Here is a 27,121-nt window from a genome sequence, read left to right on the forward strand (position 1 = left end):
ATCAATGTATTAATGATAAGCTGCAAATTAACATAATATAATAATTTCATCCTGCAGAGGCATGATGTTCACTGTGTCTGAAGGCAAACTGACTGAAAAATACGGATATTCTTTAGTTGGGAACGGAGTATAAGAGGGAGAGGGTGTAAGTTTTAGAAATTATGAGTGATAAAGAGAACAGATGAGTTTTCCTGCTTAGCTTGCGGTAAAATATTGTGGAATGATAAGCGCTCAATCATATCAGCAAAGCAATTCTGGAAGAAAAGTGTTTTAGAAACATACAGCTTTCATGGGAGCCTTCTGTCTTTCCAAGTTCACCACTTCAGAATGAAATAAGGAGCGCAGAAGACTCCTGATTTGATATTTGTGCTTAGATGGTGCTCTAAATATTTAGAAGAGCATGAGCCAGTCACAGACAAGAACATTTTGTGTATTTTGCAAGTGATTTTAGTATGACATCAAAATACTTCAACATTACTGTATCTTTCTGTATTTTCTGTATTTTGTCCTTTTATTCCAGGCTTTTCAAGTAGCCATCAGCCAGTCAGTAGCATTGATGCTGAGAAACGGACCTCAGTTTCTCATACAGATGGCACATACATTTCAACCACGTATACCAGAGGAGGAGAAAGAACCCTCTTATCTATCTCAAATAGCAGCACCTCTGCTGACTCCTCAGAAAGTTCTACCTTTTTTTCTGAGATTTCTAACCCTTCCGATTTATCAAAGACTTCTGTAGCACAGGATGGGAGGAGCAACTTATCCAACGATAGCAGTTTTGTTGAACCATCTACAGAACCATTGCTAGTACGCTCTTCTAAGCTATTGACTTCTTCTGCACGCAGTGTACAAAATACCACTGTCTTCAAAACTGAGTCTGAATTATTGACCACTGACAGATCATCTCTGTCTTCATCAGCATTTCCTGCCTCTTCCTCAGCATCATCAATGTATCACTCGCTATCATCTACACCACCAACTTATTTGTTTACCTCATCAGAGTCATCTGACCCACTCTCGTCCTCTGTGATGGCGACTTCACCCCCTCTGGAGGCTTTGTCATCCTCCTTGCCCACTTCCCCCTTGCTTTCCCCATCTTATTCATTAGCATCTTTATTGCCTCTGTTTTCATCACCATCATCCATCTCACAGTCCAATGATAGTGGTCAAGCAAGCACCTCTGTAGCTACGACTGTAGTCAGGGGGGTGCCCTCCACAGCTGCTGAAACTGGGAGCTCACCCAGAGGGACCAACAAGCACAATGTAACACACCAGCCCCGAAACAGCACCACCTTCACCTCCACTGGGTCTCCTCCTCTCCCCACGGGGCCCATGGAGCAACTTGGTGGTCGTATCGTGTCTGTGTCTGTTCCTGTGACAGTAATGGAGACCACCTCGCTGAAAGCCACCACCACTCAGGGGAGCAGCTCCAGGAAGGCAACACCACTGGTCACCATGCCTGGCAGTGCCCCACGGGCTGGGCCGACAGATGCACCTCTGAGTTCCTCACCAAGTGCAACAAACCACAGTGTCTTTGTCCCTGCAGTGGCACTGACCACAGTGAAACCACCTGCACTGACAACACTGGCCAGTCACCAGTCAACTGTAGGTGATGCTAGCTCCACAAAAGCCCACAGACCTCAAACGACCATTGCCACTAAGCATGTGTATACCACTGCTGAAAGCACAGAAGCTGTGGATCCCACCACTGCAAGGCCTGATAAAGTCACCAAGGAAACCATTCCTGTTATAAGACCTTCTGAAGTCCCTTCAACCATTAAGACCACTGTGAGCATTGCAACTACTTTAGTTGCTACCAAGCCAACCACTGTTCCTCTGTCAAGTAGCACAGTTGGACTGAGGACATCGTCTCCGGCAACAGGTAATGTGTCTAATGGCACTCCTCAGTGATGGGGCCAGGGATGAGGGGCCCAGCAACACCTGGGTCCCACTTTAAGGGTCTTCATGTATGTATGTATGTATGTATGTATGTTTATATATATTGCGAGTCTGCTGGCAGCAGAATTTGAAGGTAAGAACTTGGTCTCCATATTGGTATTTTTAAGCTAAGGATTTATCAATCAAGCTGAACTGCTGGAAAAGGGTGAGCATTAGGGTGAACATTTCTGATAGAAATGTGAAGCTGAAAATTGATAATTTCAAGAAAATAAAGCTGACTGACCTTCCAGATAAGTTAGGATGCAATTTATATTTATTGATCAGTCACCAATATCAGTTGATATCAAACAATATTTATCTTATTCATGAGAAACGGCAGTTGGCCAGCACTTGGTATTTGTGTTAGAAAATACCTTCTGCTCTTATCACGACCTATGGTCATTTTCTCCCCCCCTCACTAAATAATCTCCTACTCAAGGGCTTGTTGCTTCTCCTGATGGGCCACATACTGTAGGCTTGCCAAGTGTATTGTTACAATCATTTGTTATTGCTTCCAAGCTCCTTACCTTCTCAAGTGAATACACTGAGTGAAGTTTTATATGAATAGAAATAATTTCTGTGTGTAAAGGTCAAGAGGCTGGCCCTTATGACACTGTAGGATGTTGTGTGTGCTAATGGCATTAATCTCAGTGAAATACTAGTAATATTCCATCCAATACATTCCATCCAATAGTTAGTACTTAAAGGTTATTTCTTAGGCCAATGGGTTTTTATTATAGCTATGGCTTCATGCAAAAAAAAAAAATCACCATACAAGAATGGATTTTTTACAATAAAAACCTAGTGTAATATATCCTTTTTACCGATTCATACTTTTGTCAAGTTACTCTTTCCTTTAAACACTGAGTTTTGCCATTTACTAGAATGAAAAATCCTTCTGCTGCCTGTGATATGATGCTTCATATGTGGGCACTCATTACCACAGGAGAAGAAGCTGCCCTGGTCCACTCTGTACAAAGCACAGACTGAAGGACAGCAAAGTGAAAGCCAATGTTGTAAAATATACCCACTCATTTCTGGCTGCTTAGATCAGAGACACCAAATCTCCTTCTCACTTATACTGAGGTAGTCATGCCAGGTTGGTCGAGACATGGAGATTGTGTCCAATGGCATGTCCTGGTGCTGAGGGTGGCTCAGGAGTCTGGTCTGCAGGGCCTGTGTGATGCCGTGCGATGCTGTGGCGCTGTCAGAAATACATGCATGGGTCTGGCACTCACCCTTTGTGCTTTAACCCCAAAGTCCATCCTTCCTGCCTCTGCTGCAGCGCTCAGCAGCAGCTGCAAAATAGGTATAAGTGGCGCATAAAGCTGTCTTGCTCATCTTGTAGCACCTTGCCATGAAGAATTCATAGCCCTGCCCATACTCTGGCCTTGCACATGTGTGTGATGTGCATTTGTGCTCGTGTGAGTCACAAGCACAGCAAAAGGAGTGTTTTTGACCAGGCCATGGTTTGGTTTTTTTTTTTCCCTAAGGAAGGTATTGGATATCTTCTCCAGGACTTGCAGTTTGAGTTGTCTGATCTATGAAGCAACTGAAACTACTGTCATTAATCCCCTGAAACATCATATTTCACAGTTAGTGTCCCCAAGCCCTTGCTCACCCAGTGGGAAGTGCACTATGAGCAGTGTCACAGGCAGGTATTGCTGCTGGGAGCAACCGCAGCGTGGCACGGAGGAGGCTGCAGCCCCAGTGAAGGAGGTGACGGGAGCTGGGGATGACCCTGCCGCTGCTGGGTACTCTAAAGACTGCATCAGTGTTCAAGCTCTAGCTTTGGTTCATGGAAACAGAGCTTGGATGAACAGTGCAGGGCTTTGGTGAATGAGCCCATGCTCCTCTGTCTACCTCTGGCTACCAAGGTCCTCTCTTTGTTCTCTTCATCAGTGACTGTAGGGTTGTTTGTCTTTGAAAAGCACCCCGAGATCTGCAGATGAGAGCTGCTGGAAACAAGCCGTGTGTTAGTATTAACGTGGGTCAGTACTGGATCCCAAGAGCTTCTGAATGAGTATTCAAGAGAAAGTGGTTTGTATTTATTTTTTCAACTCCAATAGAATAATTAAGAACTGGATGAATAGTAAGTGCAAATGATGCAGTGAAGCATCTGATAATGCTCAGGGGGTCACAGAAGAAGAGCCAAGCTGATCTTTTTCAACTCAACAGCTGGTGATTTTTGTGATTCTTATACTATAAGCTGGGGTTTTTTTTTCTACTTTTGTAGATGTGGATAAATGTCTTTCCAACCCTTGTCCTGCACTGGCCACCTGCAACAACACCCGTGGCTCCTATATCTGTCAGTGTCCTCTTGGATATGAGCTGGAAAAAGGAAAGTGCAATTTAGGTAAGAAAACACATGAAAAGCCAGGGAAGAAAAATATGGAAATAGTTATCTGTAATCTTCTAAAAAAATTTAACCTAGGCTCAGACTAGTTCAGGAGATTAATGTTCCTCCCACCCACCACTTTTAACAAGAGTCTTTTAGTGTTTATACAAGTGCAGTGCCTAATGCCTGTCGTGTTGGGGTGCCCCAGGGAGCAGGCACAGTGATAGCTGAGGTTTTCTTAAAAACACAGCAACAGAGCAGTGGATTCCAGCTTGTTGGTGAGGACAGACATGCCATTTCTGTTCTTGATGGGTTTTACAACCCACAAGAGCTGTTCAGCAACTTGTCATAGCTCCCAGCCCCGCAAACCTGGGTGATGGCACTTGGCTTGGGAGAAGTGAGGGGGGCAATTGTGTAACCTGGCTTAGTGGGATCAGCCATGTATGGAAAATTAAGCACCTGTGAAAGTCTTCGTAAAATCAAGGTCTTGTTTTGTACCTTTAGCATTTTTTGTGCAGCACAGTTATTAGTTGGAACTCAGGTTCTGCCACCCTCCTTTCCAATAGAGGACTTTCAGTCTCAAGGACTTAAAATGTCCCATTGTAAAGGGGAATTTATTTTGCTAGAGTTTCTTCTGACCCTTAATCAGAGAGGATTAGAGGCATGGAAATTTTGCTAAGAAAACATGGGTGAAGTGTCCCTGAATGGTATTTTGAAACATTTCTTAAAGTTGAAATGTGTCAGCTTCCAATTTAGAGAGCTGTTTTGATTATGCCTTGAACTGTGATATGGGCAAACTATATAAATACTGTGAACGTGATTGTCATTTATACCCTGAGTTGTTACGTTAGAGCTGTCTGATATAAAATTTGTGGTGAAGAAAGGCTCTATAGTTGGGAAAAATGAGAAAGAATTGGAGGCTTTATCTGCAACTGTATTTGTTTTTCTGGTGGAACATAAAACTGGAGCTCCGAGTTCTCATTTCCACTGAGTATCTCATGACACTTAATACAAGATTTAGGGATATTATCTCTCTGAGCCTGGACAACTGGGATTATTGCATTCTGCTGCTATGAATCAAATATGAATCTAAGCACGGAAAAATGCATCTTTTGGACCTCTTTTCAAATGTCATTGCTCATTCTGCCCAACAATTTGAAAAATGAAAATATCCTTTCTACAGTGCTTTATTTTGACTTGTTGATTTGCTTTCTTTCCATTGGAGGGAGGGGTGAGAGACTTGATAACATTTATCCCAATTATTATAAATAGCTTAGGTACCTCAAACTGTCTTGTTACTAAATTTACCCATCTTTCTCTGTGCTCAGGGATCCTTTTAAATTAGCCTGTGTTTCTATACAAAATGTATGAACACTGTGGTGAAATGCTGGCTATTCCACAGTGTTGATCTCTGGAATTCCACTGGAGCTGTGGGAAAATCACAGCAACTCTTGGGAAAAATCCCAGGGCTGGGAATTCACTTGATTGGGGCAATGGCTGTCAGACATTAGTTTCTGTCCGCTGTGTGAAGGGATTTTCCATGCAGACAGTCCGTCATGTAAGGTGGATGAAACTGCAGCTACATGTGGCATGGAGATGTGTTTCAGCTAACTTCTTTTATTCTCCTTTTTAGTAAGAATATTTATTGGCCAGGTCCCCCTGAAATTTAATATTACCCATGGGAAGTATGCAGAGCTCCTTCACGTTGAGGCTGAAATCCTGGCGATGGTAAGTGTCAATTACTGGGATGTCAGCAATGCTGATGACACAGGTCCTTTTGCTCTTCTTATGTTGGTTTTTGGAAGCCACGAGACTCTGCAGTGTGGATTTAGCCTTTTTAATCATTAAACCGTCCTGGTCTGGTGTAAGTAGGACTGATGAGTTGTACACTTTTAAATCCCAGTACTTCTCGCCTTGCCTTGGCCAGGCTATCAAGACAGCAGTGGAGAGATCCAGCTCCTATGTGTCTTAAGGCAGTGTATCTGCCCTGAAAATCCTGGAGCCCTTTTTGTGAAGTGATGTGTCTGAGTTCACACTTCTGTAGCCTCCATCCTTTCCTAGTCTCTTCTAGCTGTGTTGCCTTTTCCAGATCTCGAAAGGGGTCAAACATTAAAACGGTAACTCTGGGCTTCATCGTTCATCAGTAAATCTCACTGTTCTTGGGGCAGCTTGGACTGCAGCTGGTGCCACCTTGCTCTTAGCCAAACCCTGCGGGATGAAGCACACCAGCCACCCAAGTTACCTTCCTTTTCGTAGAGTTACCTAGCCGTGCTATTGCCACCATGTGGCCCTTGGTCAGCTGAGAGCAAGCGCTGGCTGAGCTGGTGGCTTCCCCGTATGCTGAACCATTAGTTGCTCCAAAAAGACCCCTGGGCTGAGGACAGGTACATCTCTGTGCTTTTTTTAGCCACGTCATTGCATCCACAAGTTCATCCTTTTAGCAGTTTTGGGGCTGCCTGTAGTTCATACAAACTCTTTTTGGAGTAGGTGGTTTGAAGATACTGGCAAAGGAGGGGGGAGTTGGGGTGAGTAACCATGGTGCTGCCTGCGTAGCATGTGCTGGGAAGTGAAGACAACCAACCATGCAGATCCCAGGGGAGAGAGGCTTCTTGGAGGATGTGCAATCTGTGAGGGCATCACTCTGGGCTCAACCTCATGCAGGGCATTCTCCCAGCTGGCTTCTGGCCTGTCCTTGGCCTTTGTAGAACACCAAGCAGATGCTCATGTCAAAATCTGCAGGTCTTTGTTCCTGACCCAGATGGGGTTATGGTGACTTTGTCTGTTCTTTACTCACAACAGAACTGTGCATCTTTCTTATTGAACAGACGAACTACTGGGATGCTTAGAGCCCCCTCAGCCTCAGTAGGCAGCCCTGGTGAATGTAGGTGATAGTGCTGATGACCCAGGGGTGTTATCCCATGCTGCATCCTGCTGGGCTGCCTCCTTCCATCATCTCCCAGGGCACTAACAGCTGCTCTCTCCTTCCCTGCAGCTCGATTCATCACTGTCAGGCTTGCCAGGGTACCACCACTCCACAGTTAAAGCAACCAGGTAAGGCTAAGGTACTTGAGCATTTGGGATGTTCAATTTGAGATCCACATTTTCCATTTTGAGTTGGTGCTGGGCTTGATGCAATCTGGCCTGGCAGTAGCACAAGGCGTGGAGCTACAATGCCTGACCACCTCGCTCAGCTCTCCGAGTATCCTCCTGGCCTGAGTGGTGTGGCCACAGGCTTGTCAGATGTCCAGGGGGGATTTATGGCTGGTTTCAAAGTGAGCTTCCAGCAGATCTTCCAGCTCCAGATTTGCCTCTCTCTAAGTTTGTCCTGTTTATAAAAGTTTGTTATGATGCGTGGTTGTTTCAGTATGTATGCAATATTTTATCTGTGATAAGGATCACTTGCATTAATAAGTGTCCTGTGTATAACATGCGTTAATATGAGTCCTGTGTATAAAGTGCTAACGATGACATCAGACTGATCTGTAGTACTCAGGGCTGTTTTGTTTTTGTTTTTTTTTCTGTTAGGGAGACAAATTTTGTGTATGTTTCAGTGCAATCCACATTCTCTTTAGCATCCAACATTACTTTCTACGATGTTGTCAGCAGTGTCAAAAGCTACATTCGAGCTTGCAAATCTCCCACTGAAGCCTGCCAGTTCCTCTCCAGCCTGAAAACCCTCCACAGAGGTAAGTAGCATCTGGAGGAACAATGATGGGAAGGGAAATCATGTTGTATTTGGCTTCTTTTGTAACAGAGGAAGAAAGATTTTGGCATTTGGAAAAGCCGCTCTGAATCTTTTTGTCTTATTTAAATGGGAGTCATCTTAAGAGCGCTGCAGTACAAAAGGGATGGCAGGTATTGAGCCTTATCCTCACCATATGTGTGAGAAATCTGCCTCTGTGAAAACATCATGCAGCACAGGATTAGAAGCATTGTAGGGCAGCCTTTCATCTCTGGGATATGACACCGGGCCCTGGTCAGATCAAAAAAACTGTAAGTCTTATTCCACCCGTGTGGCCAGGAGCTGGAGAAATGGCATAAAAGGCAAGAGAGAAAACCCTTCAGTGAAGCTGATCAGAACTGCTGAAGCCTATCCAGGGAGCTGTGCTCTCCTGCCTGCCGGATTTCAGCGTAGCAGGGTGTAAAAATAGTTCACCATTAAGAGCTTTTTATTACTCTACCAAATCCTCTGCCTGCTAAAGAGTGTGGCACACCTGGAGAAGCACATCAGTGTTATGCAGGACCTTCTCCAGGTAGATTCCATCGGTCCTGGTGGCCCTGTGCCCTGCACTGCCCAGTCTTCACTTTCCAAGGGAATGGTAGAGGAGATTTAGCCATGAGAGGTATCAGCAGGATGCAGGGAGAGGGAGCAACACTGAAAGATGAGCTCTTGCAAAGAGCCCTGCAACTTCAGAGTTCCAGGCTTTGAGGATGACGGGCAGCAGCGCTTAGCCTGGGTGTAGTGCAAAACCCTTCAGATCGTTTTGGCAAAGTAAAAACAAGGATGAGAAATTTAGCATGTGCTTTTATTTTAAAGTGCCATATTTTAAAGCCACATTCCACCATGGATTTAATTAAATTATTTTGATAGATGCGCTTAGATTATGTCTAGCCAATACAATGCTTCTGGGAAAGTCTCCTTCTGACTTGAAATAAGCAGAATAAGAAACAAATTATGTTCTTATTTGAGTACTTAAAAGAAAAGATATCAGATAAAAAAAAGGATTTTGGATCTAGCAGGGAGAGGTTTATAAAAGATGAATTCCAAATAAGTGACATGTTTTCCATAAAACCCTGTTTCTCATGAATATTTTTCCATTTGGATATTCCATTTAGTCTGACCTCCTGGTAAAAAATGTAAATTTGTTGACACAATTTCCATCATTTACCCACAGTTTTGTTGAATGCTCATTGTAACGAATCTGACGTTCTAAAGTAAAACACTGCTTCAAAGTAATGTAAATGAAAGGACAAATTCTTTGTTTGAAATATGAAAAAATCCAGTGCTTAATATTGAAGTGAGAAAAAAATGTTTGGTCTGAGCAAAATGTTTTCCTTGATATAAACTTAAAATTTGATTTGTTGAACTGTCTCAGGGGGTGAATGTGTTTTAGCCAAATTTTTCTTTTTCATTTTCCCTTCTGCCTCCCAGCTGAAACATTTATTATTCGCTCCCTCTGTTTGCCTGTCCAAATGACAGTAGATGTGCAAGAAATGGTGACATAGCGTGATGTTGACTGTCTCCTAATGGAACAAATGTTATTTAAAACATAAGGAAAATTAATTAAAACAGCACATGTGCTGGATGTGATGCCTGGGGAAAGCAAATGTGTGCACTGGCAGGTTTAGAGAGAACCACGCTGATATTGGCCACCTCTTCCCGACAGTTGGCAGCTTGTGCAGGCAGAAAGACCCTGAATGTGACAAGGAAACTTCTGAATGCACCGACTTTGATGGAGTTGCGCTCTGCCAGTGCAAAAGTGGGTACTTCAAATACAACAAGATGGATCACTCCTGCAGAGGTATTGCTGTCTGTGTGGTATATTTTGCCTGAATTTTGCTTAAACTTTTTTTCCCAGTGGAAATGAGTGTGTGTGCATTTCTGTGCCTACGAGAAGCTCCATATTATGAATAAATATTGGCAGCTCAAGTTTCTTTTATTTAGTTAGGGGACTTTTCAGCAGACGCTGAATATACAGGCTCTCTCTAGGAATAATATTATCTCTTTCTGGAGCATGCTGTGAGTCACAGTGATTGAGAAGAGGGAGAAAGGGGCCCGGCTGCTTTGGGCTCCAGTTCAGTGGCACAGAACAGAGGTGACGTGCGGCTCTGCCTGTTTTGACTTTGTCTGAACTCTCAGCGAACTTAGGAGAATTGCATTAAACTCACAAGCTTATGTTAAAACATCATCGATATTTTTAAATAGGTATTTAAAAATGATTATGAATATATTTTTCAGCTGCGTTCCTATCAGAAATTTTAAGCTTAATGGATATATTGTTTTTTATCTACTCCTCAGATCATGAAACCTGTTTTTGCTCCATTTTAAACGAGGTCTTTGTCCACGTGCCAGTGGTCCAAATGACGTCTGTAGGATCAGGATGTCCATGCCCTAGTTCCAGCAGTCATTCTAGGGCTTCTCAGAAAATGGAGTTTTCTGATGACATACCAATAAGAATTACAATAGTGGTTATATATTGTTTCTGGCAGTGTCTTCTGGGTTAGTGTTGAAATAGGGAGAGATACTTTATCAATTCCAAATCTGATCAGAGAGTAAGAAAAATGTATCTGGAAATAACTCATGTGCTGAAGGCTCTGGGATGGACATCTTGGAAATGGGCATCTTTGAGTGCAGGGACATTGTCCTGTCTCTCCTCTTCTTCGTAGCTCCAGGCAAAACCTTTCTCCTTTGCATTTTCCTTTCCTTCCCTCACCTTGTATGTTGGGGGAAGGATTTCTATTAGGAAATACTGACCATCTCCAGACCCTTCAGAGGCCGGGAAGGGCTTATGTAGTGAGTGGGGAGCTGAGATGAAACCTGGGAGGCTTTTGCCCAGTTCTTGCTTCATCATTGACTGGGAGGACCCAGAGCGAGTTACTTCATTTCTCTTGTCCACGTCTCTTGCCAAGCAGTGTTGTGAAGATAAATACCTGGAAGGCTGTGAGGCACTCAGATGCGATGATTGTGTATAACATCTGGTACGCATGGTTACTCCCTACTGATGGTCTTGTTTGCCGGGCAAAATATAAAAACCCTTCCTGCATACAGTGAGACCTCTTTTATACCTTCAGCTTTCTGCTGTGAGTAGGAAACATCTTATAGACCACCTTGAGACTATCTGAGAGACAGTGTAGATGCAGGATTTAGGCTGCAGTGCAGTAGCATGAGGGTAGCACCAACTGCATGGTGGCACGCTCCAGCAAGACAGCAGATTTTCAGCATCATTTCGGAGTAAGCCAGGTGGTTGGAGTTTTTAAAGTCTTTTTCAAAAGCCAAGCTGTGGCTCTCATTTGATATTTAGGACTATTTTCTGGTAAATATAGCATACAATATGCCAGCCTCTTTGAATATCTCTGCCTTCTTAGTGACTAAACAGGAACTGAGGTCTCCTGAGCATCTGACCCTCATTGTGGGTCATGAAAATGTGGCACTGTAACTCCAATTATAGTATTTGCAAAGAGGGAAATGGCTATTGTGCTGCCCTGTCCGGTTTCTCTCGTGGGAAGGTGGGTGCGGCTGGGAGAGCCTCCGGGGCATGGGAGGTCAGCTGCCCTCACGCCCTTGGATTGTTCCATCTTGCCTTGTAATGCCTGCTTGAAAAAGCATCCCCTGGACCAAAGAAGGGTTGAGTCTCTGAGCCACAGGAGTTTTCACATGTCGACCATGGTACCTGTCGTTGTGCAGTTCTATCGTCTCTGGGTTGTTGCTGGTTTTCAATCTTCCCAATATTTTCGGGGCTGTTTTAGAAACAGGGCGACAAATCTAATGTGCCAACTTTTCCAGGCCATGCTATTTTTAAAAGTACAGAGCTTTTCCAGAGCTAAGCAAGGAGCAGAAAAGCTGGTTTCCAAAGAGACCCCCTGAGTCTCTTTAGGGAAGACAAAAGCAAAATAGAAAAGCAAACCTCAATAGCTTTGCTTGGCCCTTACACTTAAGTCTTTCTTCTGTTCCCTGTTCATGTTTGAAAGCTTGCCGAGTAAGTGTGACAGTGCAAGCTCTCCTGGGAGCACGTTCAAAAGAGCAGGAAAGATGCCAGAGGAGAAAGCAAAGTGGCAGGAAAAGGCAGGGTGAGGAGAGGAAAAGACATAAGCACCAAGTATTTAATAAGACAAGTAGTTGCATGTTCAAGATCTTGCTTTTCCTCTTTGCCTCCACTCCTGGCTTGAGACCTGTGTGCTGGTGTGGTCTCTGGGGGAATAAATGTACTGAAAGAGGTAGTGTGGGAGTAGTGGGGCTGTATAGTACAGAGAAAGGGGTGCAAGTCCAGCTATCGTGGACATCAGCCCCCATGTCATCGTTGGCACCAGTTGACAAGTCTGTGCCTAGAGCTGCAATATTCTTGATCACTCATCTGCATCCACACACTCCGCAGGGAAAATGGCATGCTGAGTGACATGAGACACTTCGTAAATCTTATGTAGTCAAACAGTATTTCAATATCACCACAAGCAAGGCCAGACATCCAGGTACACTGTAGGTTGCATCTCCTAGAAAGCAGAGATTTGGGCAGAGCTGCGAAGGGGGCCTGGCAGATAAAGATGAGCCCACTCTGACTTCTAAGGCTAATATGTTCCCCAGGTATATTTAGGGGACTCAAGTAGGCAGAAGAGGGGAAGTTTTGTTATCCTTGGGCTTGTGACATCTGTTTTTGGGAACAAGAAATCAAGAGGGTCAAAGAGAATCTGTCAGCATTCAGAGAAAAGCTGCAATAATCAGGGAGACTCGAAGGTCTCAGTGCGCTTGGCTTTATTAAATGCAAAGGAGTTATTTGATAGTGAGGAGGAGAAGTCTGATCGTATAACCTTTTCCAGTCTAGCAAGCAAATATCAGAAGGCTGGGATTTGACACTGGGATCATTCAGACCAAAAAGAAGGTGAATGTTTTTAGTGGCTGGGGAAATTAACTTTGTGAGCATCTGACTCACGGTTGTCGTTGATTGTCACTGAACATATGAAAATCAGTCTTGGATAGTTCTCCAAAACGTAGCTCCAGTTCAACTATTTGATTTGAAACAGGAATTAAATTTAGGGAAGTTCTGTGACCTGTATTATGAGGGGGAGGTCACAGTTCGATTGCTCCCAGCTGGCATCAGTATCGCTTGTTATCGATGCTGGAAGAGCCATAAACTTCTGAATCCAGCCAGAATGTTAGTGCTCTCTCTTGGTTTACTATGATATTGCCAGCCCATCCTAATGGACAACATTACACATTTATCCTAGTTTTCTTCCTTCCTCCCTTCCTGTGCTAAGTGTTTCTGAAAATACAGTAGCTGTCTGTGCCAGAGGGGAAAAGGACCTGGCGTGCTGCGAGCAGCAGAGGAGGAGTTGAGGGCTTTGCTGCAGCTTTGCTGGGACCTCTTCTACCTTCAAATTTCCTTAAATTTGCTGGGATTAGAAAGTGCCAGAGCTTTCAGCCATGTGCTATCCCTCCAGTTAGAGAGCATGGCAGAGGGGAAGAGGGCTTGAGAACTGCTGCCTCACCAGTTTTAAGCATATAGTGTTTGAGGGGGAAAGGAATCCATGAGCATTTTTGTTTTCACTTACTCGTGTAGTTTTACTCCCCATGAAATGTGCTCCAGGGATTTCCCAGACCCCTGAGTGATGTCTCGCAGACCCCCAAGGGCCGTTCATGTGCTGGTCCTGGCTTGTCCCTCTGCCCAAAGGGACTCCCTCTGTGTCACTCCTACCGAGGTCTTTGAGCAACCACCTTCGCTGTCTCTGTTAAAGGCAGTGAACTTCCAGGAGCTCTGGTGGGACTATGGCTGAGAAAAGGTGATCTCACCAGTAATCTGAAGCTTGTAATTGTGTGTCCAATGTATCATCACCTCTACTGTTCATCAGAGGGGTAGTATAATTTTCTCAGATAATTTGAGTGACTGGATAGCTGTCCCTAAGCACACAAATTATTTTATTTTGAAGCTATCTTTTTTTCAGTTTTTCACCAACATTTTGTACATAGCAGTTTTCTGGGTTATTTACACCTAGGAAATTTAATTTCTATTCTGTAGTAAAATATGATATTTCAAAATTTCATTTAGTTCCAAATTTGAAAGAAAATAAAAAAAGGTGACATGAGGCAAATCATAACATACCACTTTGGGTTACACCAGCTGTGTTTGCATAATATTTTGTTGCAGTACTACATTGAAAAGTAACGATTAACTTGCATCAAAGCTAAAGCAGCACTGTTCAAATGAAGTTTCAAAATAAAAACTGGGAGGCACTTGCATATGTTTCACCCTGTTGTCTTGTGGGATGCAGTACAAGTGTGCATTGAGTTTCCATTTAGGCAAGAAAAGGTTCTGCTGGGAATTATGTTACCAGCTTCCCACTCTGTGCCAGGCTTTGAGCTGGCTCTGCTGGGAAGCCCTGAAATGGTCCCAGTCAAAGGCAGCAGGAGGTGAAATTAAGTGCATGGTGTTTTATCTAAGCCAGAGAATATACTGCTTCACATCACTGCTGTGCCGGCAGCACAGACAGGCTTGTTGATTCCCAAAGTTGTTTGGAGTGAGGCTGTCGTGGGGAGTGGTGATGGGAAATGTCTGTCCTGCACCACTACGCGGTGCTCACCGCCTTTCTCTCCTGTGTGTTTTTAGCCTGTGAAGATGGATACAAGCTGGAAAATGAGACCTGTGTGAGGTATGGTGACTGTTCTGCCCTTCTCCTACCCCACCATCCTTCTTAATATTGTTTTTGTGACACGTTGGCACAAGTAAGCTGCTGAAACTCCCTGTTGTTTTCTGTTACCAGCTGCCCATTTGGCTTGGGCGGATTCAACTGCGGAAACCGTAAGTACCAAGTTTTGTTTCTTTTCATTTCCAAAGCAAGAGAAATGGGAAATTTGAAACAAGTTGTTGCAAGTGACTATGTCTAAAATGCAGTAGGTACAAGCTACTCTTGTCAGTGTTTTTTGTTTCTTCATTTTCTGTTGAAATTATTTTGTTGACTGTCTTTGACAAAGATGACTTAATGCTGTCTCCTAATGAAAGGAAATCTTTCTCTGGATACTCTGTCATGATAACACATATAGTGAAAAAAGCTATTCAGAGGTGAATCCATGAAATATAGTTTGAATTGTTTTTATCTAGCAGTAAAGGGAATCTGCCTTCTAAGGAAACAAGGTCTTGTTCTTCCCTCAGAAGGAAATCTCTAACTCCATCCGTTTCACTTGAAGATTTAAGGCAATATTGTTTAAAGAGGGAGGGGAGATGGGAAATAAACAGCTAATCCCTTTGCATGGAGGCTGTGGGTATGTTTGTATTAGTATATACGACAACATCTAAGTGTGTCTCTGTCTTTCCCATCTGTAGCCTATCAGCTCATCACCGTGGTAATCGCAGCTGCTGGAGGGTTACTTCTGCTTATCATGGGCATAGCACTGATTGTCACCTGCTGCCGGTAGGTACCACTGCCAGCCCCAGCTCGCATAGCATCTTCTCAGTGGGTTACACTACACAGTGCTCCACATGTGAACCTCGAAAGACCAAAATATAGGTGAAAACACAGCATAGCTAAGAAAATGAGTTTATCAGAGATATTGAACTATTTTGTTGTGCTTTCATGTGGGGCCTATCTTTTTTTTTTCCAGCAAGCAAGCTAAAAAATTCCTCTCTTAAGCATGAGCCCAGCAATCACGTCCTCTAAGGATGGAGAGACAAAGGAGCCCTTCCCACTCAGAGCTGTAGGGCAGAGTGAGCAGTCTCCAGAAATATAAGTTAAGTAGAAAGGAGAAGTTTAGGCAAGAGGAAGGGTTGCTAGTCAAGTGATGTTTGAGTGTGTTGAAGGCCATTCTAATTTTTCTTTATGGACAAGTCCTGCAAATGCTCTCACTTTGTATGTCTCTCCCACTCAGACAAACACACATATATGTACAAATGTAGTTCTCATGCCAGCAGATAGATTCAGGCTAGAGAAAAGATTTAGGTTCAACAAGGCTGACTGTTGGATCCTGCACTTGAGTCACAACAACCATATGCAGCACTGCAGGCTTGGGAACAAATGGCTGGAAAGCTGCCTGGCAGAAAAGGACTTGGGGGTGTTGGTTGACAGCTGGCTGAACTTGAGCCCGCAGTGTGCCCACATGGCCAAGAAGTCCAACAGCGTCCTGGCTTCTGTCAGAAGCAGTATGGCCAGCAAGAGGAGGGAAGTGATTGTACCCCTGTACTGGGTACTGGCAAGGTCACACCTTGAATCCTGTGTTCAGTTTTGGGCATCTCACTACAGGAAGAACATGGAGGTGATGGAGCATGTCCAGAGCAGGGCAATGGAGCTGGTCAAGGGTATGAAGCGCAAAACGTATGTGAAGTGGCCGAGGGAATTGGGCCTGTTTGGTCTGGGGAAAAGAAGGCTGAGGGGAGACCTTATTGCTCTCCACACCAGCCTGAAGGGAGTTTCTAGTGAGGTGGGTGTTGGTCTCTTCTCCCAAGTAAAAAATGATAAGGTGAGAGGAAACTGCCTCAAGTTGTACAAGGGGAGGTTTAGATTGGATATTAGGAAAAATTACTTCACTGAACGGATTATCAAGCATTGGAACAGGCTGGCCAGGGAAGTGGTGGAGTCATCATGCCTGGAGGTATTTGAAAGATGTGTAGATGTGCCACTTAGGGACATGGTTTAGTAGTGTTTTGGCAATGCTAGTTTAAGGGTTGGTCTTGTTGATCTTAAAGGTCTTTTCCACCCTCATGTGGATTTTATGATTCTAGTATGTGCTGCTGAGGCTGTCCTACTTCATAATTTATATATCAAGAAAAAGGGCTGCCTCGCAGTTACCCCCTCTACCACCCATTCCAGCCCCCAAATCTAAGATTTCAAAGCTCCCTGATGAAAGTTTTGAGCCAGGGACATGTCAGGTAGCCCTAGGCAGGAAATGTGATGGCCGGTACACTTGCGGGTCCCAGAGTGCAGATCTCTGCAGAGGTGGACTGATCTTCTCTTGACTCCTGGCCTTTGACAGGTTACATCACTTCCTGGAGTATAGTCTGCTTGTAACTGGGAGTGTTGTCAAAGTCCACTCACGCAGTGTGCTAGTCATGTAGGGGCATTTGATATCATTCTGATCAGCCACTTCCAGGTCTGTCTTCTTAGAAATTAACATAGTGCCTAGAAGTGCTATATTTAAGGAGTTGGGGATTTGAATAGCATGAGAGCTCTGTAAGTTTTTCTTTTTTCCTAGATTTCTGTGACTTTTTCTTTGACTGAGATGAACACACATTTTTAAGAGATAACAGGTGTAGGCTGGAACAGGAGAGGTTCAAACTGAATGCAGGGAAAATCTTTTTCACTCAGGGGATAGTAAGGCGGTGGGATGGGTTGCTCAGAGAGGTTAGTCCATCTCCTTCCTTGGAGACTTCAAATCTCACCAGATAATGTCCTGAGTAGTATCATCTGACATCACATGTGATTTTGCCTTGGAGCAGAAGATTGGACTATAGACTTTCTGAGGTGATGTTTGTTCCCCATCGAGATTCATCACATGAAGTAAATCTCCTGAGATCACATCAGAATTATGTACAAGACAGCAGGATAAGTTGCATGTTTTCACTTCCCTTCATTCTTTTCTAAACAGGAAGAATAAAAATGACATAAGTAAACTCATTTTCAAGAGTGGGGATTTCCAGATGTCACCATATGCTGAGTATCCGAAGAACCCCCGGGCACAGGAGTGGGGAAGAGAGACCATTGAGATGCAGGAGAATGGAAGCACCAAGAACCTGTTGCAGATGACAGATGTGTATTATTCGGTATCTATCCAAAGCTTCACTATTAACCTTTTGTGCCCGTTACAGCAAAGATACATTACTTTATTTTTAGAAGGACAAAGCTTATTCCTGCAAAATAAAAGAGCAAAGCAGATGGCTTCCATAGCCAGCAAGGCATTGGTAGTCCTGTGGACTACAGCTTTTACACACGGTGAATTTCGAAAAAACATGTCAGTAGGATGAGTACTAGGGAAATGTCTAGGAACATTTTGGTAGATGCCCAACAAGCCCAATTGTAGAGTAGCGAAGATGTTTTAAATGTTTTGGAGAGATTGCTAGGGATCCCTGTGAGTAGTTTTCTTCCTTCTACATTCATTGCTGATGCTGGAAGGTTGTGACCTCTGCCTGGGGGACTTCAACCTAAGATAGGAAGATGCTGGTCACTGAGGACCTCTCTTTCCTTCCACTTCTCCCCTCTCCAGTACAGCAGGACGGCTGTATGAGAAGCATCCCTTCAGCTCTGGGGGAACAACTGGCAGGGAAGAAGTGGTGGAAGAGTAATGAGCTGTGTAGGGCAGAGAAAGACACAACCACAAGACCTGCTGTCATGGTTGTCACCATCTCTAAGGTCTGTATCCAGAGCTGTGATGCTGGTGTATCATCTGTCACTGATCTGCAGCAACGTGCTGGATGTACTTAAGGTGTGTGGGGGTTAGTCACGTGCATGAAGGTTGCAGGGTTTCACCCAAATCACACATCCTGAACTCCTACTTTCCAGAGCAGAGAGCAACACTTTTTTTTTTCCTGACTTGTATTTTAAGTTTTCCAGTAAGCAAGTTAGCTAAGTTGCACAGCGTGAAAGGAAATAACCCTGCTTCCAGTAAGAATTAGAGATTTTGTAATGAAAATGCATTTCCTGAACCTATTTTTAAGACTTTATTATGCTGGCTACTAGAAGGGAGAGCTTTTTAGCAAGGAGTAGGTGCTGAGAACTTCCCATGAATCTGCTCTGTAACAGATCAAACCAGGTGGCTTGATGTTATTTACTGGGTGAAAGGACTGTACAGTCTTGGTCTTCATCATCAAAGTTCCTCAGCCAAGTGTCCCCAGAAGATTTACCTAAGTAAGAGAAAGGAAGGTCAAATGGCTTTGAATTTGATATATAACTCAAGTGCCTGTGTTGGGAGAGTAGGTACCTGTGGTTAATGGGGAGAGAAGCTGTCTCAGGTAATACTCAAAGCAGAAGACTAACTTTGTTTTTCTAGAAACATTTTCTTTAAGGATGGCTCTGGGACAATATCCTTTTTGTCAGAGTTGTTTCAATGTCTGAGCTCATTAACACAATTCTCTTGGATTTAAAATTAACTGTGCACTTTGACTGCACTTGGTGGAGTCAGGTAAATGTCACATGTACTAACTGGCAACACATCGAAACTGGATTGCATCAGAATAATTCCTTCAGGTAATGCATAACTCCCACAGTAAAAAATCATTCTAGGTTATAGATATCATTAGCGATGACGTTATTCCTTCTAGCTACTGAAAGAACTGCTGGGAAAGGTGCTTGAAGGAGGATTCGAGTGTAACAATAAGACCCTTATTATTTATATTTTTGCTAATACAGCCAACTGGACTGAGAAATCCTGAACTGGAAAGAAATGGACTTTATCCACCCTACACTGGTTTGCCTGGATCTCGGCATTCATGCATCTATCCTGGACAATACAATCCATCCTTCATTAGTGACGAAACCAGAAGAAGAGACTATTTTTAGCATGGACTGGAAAAGGCATGGAAGATTGACACAGTTTTGTGGCCCTTGATCCCCAGGTACAATCTGTGTCACGGGCAGTTCAGCTCACATCGATCTTACTCTTCCCATTTAACAGGAAGAGCTTTGAACTTTACACCAAGCATTACTGCTCTGAAGAACACTGAGCAGCAGAGAGGAGAAGGAGGAGGAGGGAATGGCTCAAGGTGCACATCACTAAAACACCCAGATGGAAGTTAACACAAGTACTTCAGATTTGTTCTGTGCTGCTTCTTCACTCTTTACACTGCATAGCAAGCATGGATCAGAACAGGCCAATGAACTGTGCTTAGCACTCTACATTTAATACCACTAGGGAGTGTTTTGTTTACAGATCGTGTTCACTGTTGACTGTGCTTGTCTTCTTAGACAACTTTCATGCAAGATTCACTGTGCATGTACTTTTGGTAGGGCAAGTTTGTCCACTCCCTTTTCCAATGCTACATTGCTTTCTGCTTCATACATGACGGGGAAGCTGGCTCATCCTCTGTCCCTCACCTTCTTACTGGTAGAAGTTCTCCCGACAGCTCGGTCCTTGTTGAAGGCTGGTGCCTGCCAATGTTGTCTGAATTCAGGGGTTGACTGTCACCAAGGCGCATGGGAAGGTTAGTCACACCAGTGCAATTCTAGCTGAAAAAAGACACAGTTGATCCTGTATGCTGCTTTGAAAACTTCCCTTATATAGGGAAGAGTCCAAATATATTGTTGTGTTGTGAACCAGTGTTGTTCAGAAGTGATGTCACTACACATCATCATAGTGCATCTGTATAGGATCTTAAGGGGCTCTGTTTCCCTGCGGTGATTTAAATGGCTGTTAGAAGCAGCAGTATAATGTTAAATAGTTGCTCACAGCAAAGAAAAACATGAGCTGGGAATTCACCATGCTCCTTACAAGGAATCTGGAAAGGAGCGATAAAGCTATATCCCTGGTTAAGCAGGTGGAATGTGAATTCTGGGCACTGCAGGTGGGACATAGTTTTCAAGCCTCCAGAGCCCACCTTGGCTTCAGTAGGAGCTGTGGAGGCTTTTCAGTACATTGGAAAATAAGGCTCACTGTAGTCAGTTGGATTTATGGGAGAGAAAAACATGATGCTTTCAATCCTCCTGGAACAAAGTTCACTTACGTTGAAGAGTTTTGCTTTCTTCCATCCTGGTTTCGAGTGATTCAGACAAGGCAGGTTTCCTCACCTAGGTGTGTTAATTCGTATTATTCACATTGACAAAGCTGAAGAATGTAAGTTATTATATTTCTTGACAGAGATCAGATTGAAAGCTTATGAACTCTATTCTGACTTGAGACGAGTTTTGAAAGTAATCTTATTAATGAAGTATATTTACCACTTTTCTTTACTGCAGTGCTTGAAAAGACACAGTGCCATCAAGGAAGTTCATAAGGTAGCTCAGCTCACTAAAGCACTAATGACCATGGGATGTGTCCCCCAAAGTGCGAAGGGCAGTTCAGATGCTGATGTGTTGTGTAGTTGCTCATTGGAGGCAAACCTAGGGTCATGAGGAGCCCTCCATCAGGAAGCAGGTAGTGTTACTTGTGTCCTGTGGATGCCATGAGTCCCCAGATCCTTTCCCAGCACTTCAAAAGCTGTTGCATTCCCTATCAAAAGCAAGCAACAGCTACCTGGAGGAAGGACAGCTTGCACTAGGCAGTCATCAGCTGTGTGGGCTAAGAGGTTTCTGGTCCCTGCTCATATTTACTTCTATTTTCTCAAAACTACAAGGCCAGAAAGGAACCACAAATGTGCTTAAGAACACTTAGTTCGGTGCATCAGCCATAGCACACAAATACAGTGTCTTTTTAGGCCTCACTTCTTATCTACTATGTAGAAACAGCAGTGCTGGCTTGCGGAAAACCAGAACTTTCTGGTTGCATAGGGCAGTATGCTTTGCTCTTACATGATCTTATGGTGATGATCTATGCGACTTCCTGTTTGTTTGATCCATAATTAGCAGGTGATAGTACATGACTTAACTGTAGGGAGGAAATTAAAGGATGCTCATGTGAAGTACAGCTGCCCAAGGAGATATATTTAAGGAAAACTCTAGTTTCTGTATCCAAGATTGTGTTCAGCACAGGAACTAGCTGTTCTCTGCCATGCTAACCAGTGTTTCCAGTCCATGAATGATGTTCTCGCTTTCATTAGCAGCTAATATCTTAACTACACAGGATCCACTGGATGATGTGAATTAAGGGCTTGATTCTGCCGTGCTGTGGGATCCTTTAAAGAGGACATAGGCAGTGTTGTTTCTGTGTGGGAGATGCTTCTGTTTTTGAGAGTGCCTAGGACAGAAAAGACTGCTCTTCCCTTGGTTTGGAGAAGGATATTGTCTGTGCTGCAAAGGAAAAGGGGAAGCTGGAATTCATGCTAAATCGAAATCCAAAGCATATAGATAAGCACTGGGCTCTGCCCATGTTTACTAAAGCAGCTTAGCAAAAAGGAAGAGCGTCCCAGCAATGATGGTAGGATTTAACCACGTGCCAGCTGGCAAGTACAAAGGGCAATGTAGGAAATACCAACTTGCAATTGCAAACCTTCTATTAAAGAGTAACATATGGACTATATGAAAAAAACCTCCTGGTCTATATCTCTCAGCAAATTGCAGTTTGCAAGCCATTTAGGTGGAAATGAGAAAGGACTGTTCCTGATTGAGATCACAAAAAAAGTTCACAACTAATTAATTTTTATTTCTTAATGATCTTTAGACTCTTCTTAATGGTGTATCTGGAGTGAAAGGCTCTCTGTAAACCTAGCAGGATTTTCTACCTGAGGACTGCAAAATTTATCCTGTTTCAAAAAGAGAGACCTTTATTGTCTGAAATCTTCTTCTGCCAAAACAGGTAAACATTGGGAAATTTCTTATGACAATTTATGCAGTGTGAACTTTCTTTTAGCTCATGTAAGAAAGGTATCATAGGACCATGTGTAGTCCACAGGAGAGGGAAAGGGATGTCTCCTGACCTGCAGCACCTTCCCTGCGTGTTCCTAGGAGGCCTTGCCAAGTGGGCAGGAGAGGATTTAGGCAGGTGTCAGCACTGGGTGAGTGCAAGCAGGCATTCCAGGAAGTCTTTGCGGAACTGATTCAGCCCCCAGGGCTCCACCAGCCTAACCGCTCCCTGTGCTGTGATGCTTCCGTCATCACCCATGTGCTAGGGCAGAAGGGGTGGGTGCAGTGTGTTTTGCCACAATTTCTGACAGTTATTTTATTGCGATTATTTACTACCACAATCCAGAAGTAATAGGCTTGCCCAGCTATGGCAGGGTGTGACCTGTTTCTGTGCAGCTTGTGTTTGTTTAAGCTGCCACCAGGACCCTCTCTGTCACCTTCCATCTCTGCTGTAAACTACGCACCCTCTGGCAATGGAGTAGAGCTTGTCACTCCTGTCAGATGTGAGAAGGTTCTTCGTATGCCCTCAAGACCACTTTCAAATGTGGATGCCTCTGTGTTCAGTACCTAACTCCCTGTAGGATGTTTAAATAACAATATTTCACAGATTATTTAGATTACTTCTAGCTACATTAAATTGCAGATTTTGAGCACACTGGATGTTTTTGCCAAAGGGAATTGCTCTCCAATATCCAAGAGGATAAGACAGAAGTGGCATGTTTTTTGTAAGGAAGATGCAAGTGGTTCAGGCAGATGCAGGGAAAGGAAGAAAAACTACACCAACACGGCACAGAAATTTGCTCTTGACTGCTCTGGAAAGCTAGGGGAGCTGTCAGCAAGGGCCTACCGGCACTTGTGTGGTGCGTTTTTTATTAAGTTCGGAAAAAATGCTAATTTTGTGGCTTGACAGGGAGGCATGTGTTTGCTGCTATGGTGCCCTGCCAGTTGTGCTGACAAAAGCCCCTCATCCACAGAAGAACCCCCGGCAGTCAGCCTAGGAGAGGCAGCCCCAGTGAACAGAGCAGCAGGATGCAGATTTGAGGGGATCATTCAAAAAGGAGGCTTGTATGTGTAGCTTCCAGCGTCCCTGCCATGCGCTGCAGCTCGCCCTGGTCAGCCCTCCCAGGTGCACCAGAAGAATCAGGGGCTTTTTGCCTACTGTTGAAACGTCACACCTCTGAATTGGGCTATATGAGGAAAAAGAACAAGACAGGGGCATTTTGATGCCCTTTGCCCTCAACATTTAAAGTGTTAGGTAACAGCAGCAATTAATCTCATTGCTTTTGCAGCATTTCCCACAAGTCTCACCGTCACAGTCATATCCTGAGTCACTCCCTGTGATCAGCCTTCTAAAACATGTTTGCCTCCACACTGAGTGGTAGTAAAAGGCTTTTAAAAATAGCAATAAATAATAGTTAGACTGAGGTGCTTGTCACTGGGAATGTTTTGGTGCCAATACTTGTAAAGTTTGTTTGCCAGGACTGAGTGAGCAGCAGAGCGGGTTTGGACATCCCTGCAGACACACCAAGTACTTCCCCAGGACTCTTCTCTAATGCTGGTCAATGGCCATATCCATTCCAAATCCATGTGGAATTCTCGTGCTCTCATAGTGATGTTTAATCCTTAGTTTTCTTCCTTAAATTAATTGGAACAGATGCATTTTACTTAAATGCTCTTCCTATGCTGACTAATGTTTTCTACTCTCTACACATAAAGGATCTAATCCAGCATCCGTTGTAGTGACTGAGGTAACTTTCCCATGAACTGTAATAAAACTTTTTTAGGCTCAAATTATTGCGTGATCAGGGTCCCCTGTGTGTCGTATATGCTTTCGCATGGCTCTGTGTTCTGCCTCTTTCTGTGGTACTGTTGCTGCCTTTCCATCTTGTATTTATTTTTAAACGTATACTTATTACTGTAGCAGGACCTGTATTATGTGAGATTGAACAAAACAGGTTCAAGGTCTGAAACACCTTCCTGAGATGAGAATGAATGTGAATTTTCTGTAGTTATTTTACTGAACTGTCTGTTTCCCGTTGTGTAAGATCTTCTAGGGATATAGAGGTGCTTGCTATAGTCACAGATAAGAACTACTCTTCAGTTCACTCTTACTTGTCCCTTCAGAAACGAAGCAAGATCTTCCAGTTTCAAAAGGGCTGTGTGCTCTGTTTGTGTAAGATTTCAGGAGCTTTGAAATCTGTATTTAATTGCTTGTTCTCTTGAGCTGCTGAAATTAAAAAGCAGGACAGAAATCCATGCAGGGGTAAGAAATAACAAAACAAAACCAAAAAAAGAAGAAGAAAGGAATATGCTTACTTGTTTTACAGAAGTAAAGGTCTAAAGCAAGTGTGGCTTCTGTACTGCAAGGTGGGATGAGACCTCTTCTGTGTCTACTTTGTGTTGCGTATATGTAATATCCTTGTTGAGGGAAAACCTAGAGAGAGTGCCTGATGTTCCTCAAAAGCAGTATGGTAATGCTAAGTCCCTTGGTCTTTATTCTAGTAAAATGCTAGAAGAGATGGGAGTCTTACTTTGGTTAAGGATGACAGCAGGCAGCCCCCAGATCTGCAAAATCCAATATGGAAAAGCCCTGTGGGATGCAGTAAAAACTAAACACTTCTCTTAAGCAGTGCCAAACCTGACATAAAAGGTTTCCAATAAAATCTGCTAGGATGGGTTTACTTAAAAGAAAAGAAAAATCAGAATAAATACTTAATAACATCTTTTTTTAAAGGAAATTCTGATAATTTCAGTCATTTGGTTTAGGCCCTGTTAAATTCTATAGGACTTCTCCTAACAGCAGGTCAAAGTTGACGTGTAAAATCATAATGGTTTATTTGAGCAGCTTTCAGAATTGCAGCAGTAGAGCTCATCTTTTGTGAGCTCTATGTCAAAAGGTAGATTTTCAGCATTTGTTTGTGCTTCTTTTATCAACCTGAATGTAAAAGTACCTTGTGCTCTTAACATTGCCCTATTTCCTTCCCTCTGTCTCTGAATGTTTGCTTCCAAGACGCTGGGGTTCTGAGGACATTTTCCAAACCAGTATTATTTAAAGTTGTATCATATTTTCAGCCTCCACTAATTATACAGTACTGTAGTAGCAAAATATAATTTTTAAGGATTGGATTATTTTTATACCTTCATCCAATATTATTAAATCTGGCGTTATAGTCAGTATTATAAAAGGATACAATAAAACTCTGAATATCACTATGCCTCAGCTTTTTTATTCTTTTTAGCTTTCTGTAAAGAGATACGTACACAAATTTTAGATTATTTCAATTATAATTAAAAATCTAATCTACAAAATAAGGAATTTTATAGTTCTTTTGTTCTTCTGGTAGTGCTTGGTGTTTGAATAACTAAAATTAAAAGTGAAGAGGAAATGAGTATGTTCTGTTGGTTGTGCTAAATGAACTTCTGCTGATCTGAAATACAAGTTGTGTTCTGATATGTTCATTCCAGTAGCTTTAAGCAACTCAGTTTAGTTTTAATTTTTCCTCAGTTTAATTTTTCCTGCTGGAATTACAAGAGAATTGGTGAAGTTGTGTGTTTGCATGTGTGAGTGCATGTTGGAGGAGAGGAAAACCTTAGGCGTGGCAGGGTTTTTTGCAGGGGCAAGGGACTGGTCTTGGCCACAGTAGGTCAGTCCTACCTCACAAAGTGCCACCAGAGACTGTGAAGAATACACAGCCAAGTGTCCTTTAGAGGAAGAAGGAAGGTACCTTGCATCCAGAAGAGCACTGTGTCCAGCCCATGTTGCTGGAAAGAGGTGTGATGTGGAAGAGCATCTGAGTATTGGCAGGTATGTTCATCTGGGACAATCTTTTCCTGTATTGCTCCAGACACAACTGTAATAGCAGTTGGGTGTGGGACTAAGGTGGGTTTCATCTGCTTTACCAAAAGATAGGTGGCCAGTTGGAACTCAGCTTCTGGCTCCTCCAGTAGCCATGAAGAAACAAGTGTCTGCAGAGGGTGGGTCACTACACAGTAAGGTGTCCCTCACCCCTGACAGTGGTGGCACAAGACCCCACACTAGACAGCTGCTCCAGATGAAATGAGTGCCGCTCGGAGAAATGGCAAGTCTAGAACATACTTCTTCCTACGTCCTGAAACATTAGTCTACTTTCTACAGAGATGTAGTACAGAATTGTGTTATGTGCTTGTTCCTTGTCTAGTGATACTCCAATGGGAAAACAAAGGACAGAATAGTTCAATTAAATCCTGACACTCTGTTCATTTGCAAGACAAGGGCTGTTGCAGTGCCTCAGTTTTGTTACCAATACTATTGCAAGTAGCTCTATTTTCTGTGTGACATTCATCTTTTAAGGAAATTGTCAGTGCAAAAGTTCTGGTCACAACATTGTCATGAGACTACGTAAAAGACCTTCGCAGTTATGAACAAGCACATGATTTAGCAGTCCTGCCCACTTCAGATCTGCATAACAGTGTCTCTGAGACCACTGGATACATCTCAACCATCAACCATCCTGGGAATCATATGAAAAGAAGTCTGCTTTCATCTGCTTCCCCTGATTATGGATGATGCTGCATGTATAGCGCTTTGATTTAGAATTTCTGGAGGGTTTATTTAACTTTTAGCTAATTACAATATGTATTTCTACTTGTGTATGTAATATAAAGTGGATGAACCAAATTTACATGAGATAGCAAAATGTTTAGGAATCGAATAAGGAGTAGGATTGAAAAAATGCAGAG

General features: G+C 43.2%; 1 protein-coding gene across 3 annotated transcripts in view; it reads left to right on the forward strand.

Moving 5' to 3' along the window:
* The window catches only part of HEG1 (heart development protein with EGF like domains 1), a 54,556-nt gene extending 28,944 nt beyond the window's left edge, over positions 1-25,612 (forward strand). For 2 of the 3 annotated variants that reach the window (XM_054069763.1, XM_054069764.1), the window contains exons 13-23: positions 521-1,882; positions 4,175-4,294; positions 5,910-6,004; positions 7,269-7,327; positions 7,802-7,962; positions 9,664-9,798; positions 14,593-14,635; positions 14,747-14,784; positions 15,307-15,394; positions 17,562-17,736; positions 19,319-25,612. In XM_054069763.1, the coding sequence (XP_053925738.1) occupies positions 521-1,882; positions 4,175-4,294; positions 5,910-6,004; positions 7,269-7,327; positions 7,802-7,962; positions 9,664-9,798; positions 14,593-14,635; positions 14,747-14,784; positions 15,307-15,394; positions 17,562-17,736; positions 19,319-19,468 (2,426 nt within the window). In that variant the 3' untranslated portion in view covers positions 19,469-25,612. Of the gene's footprint in view, positions 1-520; positions 1,883-4,174; positions 4,295-5,909; positions 6,005-7,268; positions 7,328-7,801; positions 7,963-9,663; positions 9,799-14,592; positions 14,636-14,746; positions 14,785-15,306; positions 15,395-17,561; positions 17,737-18,176; positions 18,323-19,318 lie in introns of all 3 variants that reach the window. The other variant, XR_008450363.1, reaches the window with a different exon arrangement.
* Positions 25,613-27,121: the final 1,509 nt, after the last annotated feature.

This window comes from Cuculus canorus, chromosome 6 (genome assembly GCF_017976375.1).
Source record: "Cuculus canorus isolate bCucCan1 chromosome 6, bCucCan1.pri, whole genome shotgun sequence".
Classification (NCBI taxonomy): domain Eukaryota; kingdom Metazoa; phylum Chordata; class Aves; order Cuculiformes; family Cuculidae; genus Cuculus; species Cuculus canorus.